The 6000-nt window shown below is 37.2% G+C and overlaps 1 protein-coding gene across 2 annotated transcripts in view; it reads right to left on the minus strand.

Annotated features, from left to right (window-relative positions):
- The window catches only part of LOC122792230 (arf-GAP with SH3 domain, ANK repeat and PH domain-containing protein 3-like), a 1314966-nt gene that overhangs the window by 421530 nt on the left and 887436 nt on the right, over nt 1-6000 (minus strand). For both annotated transcript variants that reach the window (XM_044059977.1, XM_044059976.1), the window contains exons 7-8: nt 3835-3920; nt 79-154 (exon numbers count right to left, since the gene is read on the minus strand). In XM_044059977.1, the coding sequence (XP_043915912.1) occupies nt 79-154; nt 3835-3920 (162 nt within the window). The remainder of the gene's footprint in view (nt 1-78; nt 155-3834; nt 3921-6000) is intronic.

Consider the following 6000-nt stretch of genomic DNA (forward strand, 5'->3'; position numbering starts at 1 on the left):
AGTTGGCCTTTCTACCACACTTGTTAAACAATCTTCCTTTGCACACACCATCATTAAAATATTAGTGCCATTCCTTACCGTGTGCATGGAGCTCGCCAGCTTTTCTATGAAAGGATTAAGATTCTGAGCTGCTTTAAGGCCATCTTGGAAGAAGCTAGAGAGGAGGAAAAAAAGACCAAAACAATTAATATTAAATTCTCACTCAAACTGCTATGACATTACCGCCTGTAGGCATTTCTCCAAGTAACGGACTCTCCTCTCTCTATCCTTGCTTAAATCTTTCTGTCCTGTTCTGTTTTTTTTTTTTAGAAACTCCATTTTCTGCTAACTTCACATTCATATTCTTTTTAAAGATTTTGTGCAAGATCCTGTGCCATTTTTGCATTAGCCTTTTGGTCTCCAAGTCCTCCTGATCTCTGTTAATTCAGTCAGGCTTTTTATTTCCACTTGTCCTAAAGCATTCTTTAGGGTAATTAGCACATTCCTAGAGACATACATATTCACACAAGAATTAACATTTTAACTTTCTAATTTTCATTTATAGTTTTCTGTTGTGTCCAAACTTACTGAATCTGTTCCATCTACTACCTTCTTTTATGCCAGTTTATGCTACCTTTTTTTAAAAATACTCCATATCTGTTTCTCACAGAAACACAGTTAATGTCAGAACAGCAGACCATTGTACATCATATTCTGTAGACTCCATGCATACACAACTGGCACTATAATTCTTCAAACTAGACACCTGCTGCAAAAACAGAGGGACACTACACAATACCAAAAATATGTACTTCTGTACTTTAGCATGCATTTTTATATATATTTTCATGAAAAGAAAAGTGCTAACAATCAGATTAATAAAAGGTGATCTGATAAGTACAAACTTCTCTTAAATACACCTGCAATGGGAAATGGTCTTGTTTTATGATACCTTTTAAAAAGATGCAAAGTGTTCCTTGATCCACTCACCAAATATTACTTGACAACTCCTTTCCCATATCCTGCCTGCATTCTATCATTTCTTTAACATGCATTAATTTAACATCCCAAATGTCTCCCAACTGAAATGGCATAAAGTGCAGACATGCAGGTAAAATGCCACCAAAAATGCAGAGGAGTGAATATCAAACATTGCTCTTCTTTAAAATATGGTTTTTGAGGGGGAGGAGAAAGTCCCCTTGCACCCCCCCAAACTTATATATACTAAAATATCACCATACCTCAGAGAAAAGGGAATAATCTGAAAAATGAACATCTCAGACTAATATACTAAGTCCCAGTTTTTTGCCCATTCCGTCTCAGCATTTCAGTACTTCCTAAAGCAGATCCCGACATTTCAAATGGTTATCTTTCAAATAGCTAATCTACAGCATTCTTTCATTTGATTCCCTTCTCAGGTCCTCATCTCTTTTTTTCCACGTTGTAGGTATTGTAAATACTGTAGCCAGTCTTTCCAAAGTAGTATTTTAACTACTTCATTTTGCTCATCCACTTAATACTGACTGACTCTACGGAGTGCCTTGTACAAACTGCTCACTGTGATTTTTTAAATGAACACGTTACTAAAACTGTTTTAAAAACTATTTACTCAGCTTTATGATTGTGCAAAGTGATTAGCTATTCTGTGGAACTTACTTTTATATATATATATATATATATATATATATATATATATATATATATATATATATATATATATATATATATATATATATATATATATATATATATATATATAAAATGCTGTATCCGCTCTTATTAAATATGCCCATGCTGAAAAGCATCTGCTTTCATTCAAATGATTCACCAAATGACTGCTAGAATCAGAGAGGCTGCAGCTAACTGGCAGAGTGTCACGGGTAGTGTGTGTCTGATAAATACCAAAGAAGCTAAAAGGTCAAGTGTACAAAACAGTGGTGTGACCAGTATTAATCTTTGGTACAGAAACCTGGGTAGTAAAGGTAGAGCAGTTGTGGAAACTAGAGGTGATGGAGATGTGCCTGAGACGGGTAGTAGGATCCACACTATGGGACAGTTGGAGAAGGAGGACATAAGTGCAGAAGCCAAAGTAGCTACAATTGCAGAAAATATCAAAGAGAACAAATTGCAATGCTTTCAGCACATGTGCAGAAAAGCAGAAGGCAATCTGGTGAAGACGATTTGGGACAGACTGGAAGAAGGCAAGAAGTCATCCAGCAAAGAGATGGATAGACTGTGTGAGAGACGGCCTGCAATAGGTATGAGTGTCAAAAAAGGCAGGAGTATAGCACTGAACAGAGAAAGATGGCAACAGTTAACATGACACATGCAGAAAATGGGAAAAGGGGGTTGTTGATGATGATGATGTTTGTCTTCATTCTACGGATTGTATGATCTCTTAATTAATTACTGAAATAAAATGATTTTAATTTCCTCAGGCTTTATGATGCATCCTTCAGCTGTATCCAACAGTTCACATACATGTGGAGTGCTGCTCCACAGTGTATGATGCTGTGCACCAGTTATGCAATATACTTACTTCCCCTCACTGTATTGCATGGAGTAGTGCTTCTCAGCAGTCATACCCTACAGTAAATGCGTCTGCAAAGTCTCTATATAATTTTATACTTTTGCAACTGCTTGCATTGTTGCAGCATATCTGGCACAGATTTACCTTCACAACTCTATGTGTTGCAGGTTAATATGACTGCTGCATTACATCTGTCAAAAGTCATGCTCTTCCCTGTGCATTTTCAAAAGAACTACACAAACTGCTCAGTACAGATGTCAGATCTACAGCAAGTGTAGTACAGATAAAGGCAACAAACTGTAAAAATAGAGTTCAAATGTCAGTTTTCAGTACTGCTGAAATCCACATGGCTCTCAGCTTCAGATATGATTACCAATGGACAACTGCGGATGCAATGTAAGCAACACAAGTTACTCACAGCTTACTTAAAACTGACAGGATGATCTCCCATGACTCAGAAAAACAAGGGGCATAGCATGGTAATAATCTGCAACATCTAGTAAAGCAGTAGTTCCCTCATAATTCTAGAAGGTGCATATTTTGCACTAAAGCTGACAGTGCATGTAAGCAAACAAAACGCCATTGAGGAATCTTCATTTGTTAACTAAGTCTTTCAAGACAAAGGTTCTATGTAGCCTGGAAAAACCATCACACACAGATTCCAGTCTCTGACAACATTCTGTCATGCCACAACTAAAACACAGTTATCAAAATGTAAATTTACTGACAGAAGTAGTATCAAAGCCTATAAACGACTACTTTGTGGTGAGGGAAACGTTATGGGAGGTTATTATAACACAGGAACCAAAACTGAGTGATTTGTGGCACAGTTACAAACAGTAATAAGAACCATGTTGTGGCAGTACAAGCATCACTTTAAGAAAATAACAGTTCTATAAAACATATCATTTTCAGAGTGAAAATCCACAAAAACACTCTTAGTGGTTTCCCTTTCTTTTCTACCGAACTGAATTTTCTTCATCTCCTTAAAAGGAAAAGACAAACAGCTTAACAAATACAAGAGTCACCTTTTACTAAGACTTACTGAATCAAATGTTATGTCAGTTGTTCTCACATTACCCTGTTTAATCTCAACAGCTATGTCAAATATAGCCACCACAAATGTATGACAAGGTGATACATTCTAATGCCTACCTCACATAGAAAAAGCTAACCAGGGCAGTATTCAACACCAAATGTGGTACTTTTCAAATTAAAGGCAGCTACCCACTAGTTACCATGCTGTGAAGTACCACACTCCACGTGAGAGTGCTACGTCTGCTGCAGCATGCAAATGGATTGATAATAATCTGGACAAGCCTTACTTGTGCTGGGCATGGAAATACTTGATGAGGCTCTGCAGCAGTTCAGCTCCCTGTTTCAATTTGATCTCGTTGGCTTTCTGTAGGTACTGTGAAAAAAGAGAGAGAAATCAAAAATAACAGGACCTGCTAAATACCCTGTAGGGAGAAAAACAGGCAACTATACCAATGAAGATGCGTCTCTCTACAGCATTCTCCAGGATTAACTTGGTGACACACTTACACAGCTCAATACAGGGACAACTGACCTTCACACATATAAAACATACTACACAGACTGAGTACTTGAACAAATGATTACATTAAAACTGAATCACAGAAACAAGCCAAACCAATTGTAGGGGTCCGTGAGGTCAATCAAGGCTAAACGTTCTTATTCTATCAGGAACTGTTAAGTCTGCACTTAACTTTCTTTGCTTGGGCCTTTAACTGCAGTACCACGTTTTGGTAGCAGTTTATGGCAACATACGTTGCAATTCTTTTGTGAAAGTTCTGCAACAGTGTTTTAGCTTTCTAGCAACAGCTATACCTTTTTTCCCGTACATTAGGCTGTGACCATTGTGTGTGTGCATTTTAGTGGTGTTTGCACAGTCTGGATGTTCATAAGAATAATCTCCACATATCTTGAAAACTCGTCTACTTTGGGTCACCTTTTTCACTGACTGTAGAAGACTGTTTTCAAATACTTCATCAGGATAAAAATAAGCCCCATGAAGGCAGGAAACTGAGGTTATGGTTTGAACTCTGGTAAGTGAGCTGAAAAAAATAGCATGCTCCTGCATTATAACTCAATGAGACAGCAATGAAACTTCAGCATATGATTTGAGCACAGTTGAAGATCTGCCCAATTTAACAACTAGACGATGCTATGTTACTGAGACAGGAAGAAGTTTGAATTTATAAAGTGTATTCTAATGTTGATCAAATTATCAGTAAGACTTGCGTCTGACAGATTACAGAACTGACATTGAGCAATGATATAGCCATATGCATAAATATGTTATGGTGATCAGGCATACAGTCTGGCCATTAGCACAGAGATCTAAAGCTATGACCTGACAATGAGCTACATCCTGTACTGCACAGGTTTGACTCCCCTTAGACTCCATCCTAGTACAGTGGGACACTAGGCAAGTCAGTTAACCAGACAGTTCTCCAGTAACATCTGATAAGGGGACACTTCTATCCAGTGGGCTTACTCAATTAGCAAACAAATAAATTCAGTGTTTGTTTTAAGCTATTAGATATTACATGCTTAAATGTAAAAGGCAGGCAGTATTAACAGCATGCATTAAACTTAATTTGGCCCCGGTGAAGGCACTGCAGTGGGCAACAAGTGAGGCCATAGCATACTTCACAGAGCAGAAACAAAGTAGCAAGTTGACACATAACAAAGCTTAGTGAGACAGCAATTACCAGGTAAAAATCCACTAAATAAATATGGCATGAGATCTCAATGTGCTGTATGTCACAGGAATTATCACTGGGCTAAATATTGCAAAAACACAGACAAGCAAATTAAAATACCATTAGAAAACAAAATATGAGAATCAAACAGAGACAAGCAAATTAGAATAACAGTAGAAAATAAAATATGAGCAGATACAGAGGAAGGTATCATAACTTTATTTGCCAAAGAGAGGGTTTTGGATGCAGATTTTTGTTGGAGAATCATTTGGGTAAGTTGTGATTGATACTGCATGCACACGTACAATTTAGTATGAAAACGTCAGACACAATTACATCGGTAAACTTACTTCCAACCAAGATGGGAAAAATATTGAAAACTGACACAACCAGTAGTAGAAATGCCCAAGTTTGGAGATGGAAAAGTAGCATGTTCCACCAAGAACTGAAAACAGGACAGCCAAAGTTTGACATTGAAACACATACTGTTCCAAATGAAATATTTTTGTTGCAGAGTAACTTGTCCTTGAAAAGGGCAAAAACACTCTCAGGTATGGAACATGAAAATGCAGTGATGTTTAAATAAGCAGAGTCTCTCGAATTCACAACATTCTAGACAAAAGAAAAACTTAATTGAGTAAATATGAGAAAGAGGTCCTCACGGTTTTCAAAGAAATGACCAGGGAGGTGAAGCAGAAAATCTTAAAGAAGTTACATCTTCAGTTAAGGAAAATAATGATTGGTAGTTCACGAAATATGAAC

Source organism: Protopterus annectens, chromosome 1.part2 (genome assembly GCF_019279795.1).
Source record: "Protopterus annectens isolate FY-2018-M chromosome 1.part2, PAN1.0, whole genome shotgun sequence".
Lineage (NCBI taxonomy): Eukaryota > Metazoa > Chordata > Ceratodontiformes > Protopteridae > Protopterus > Protopterus annectens.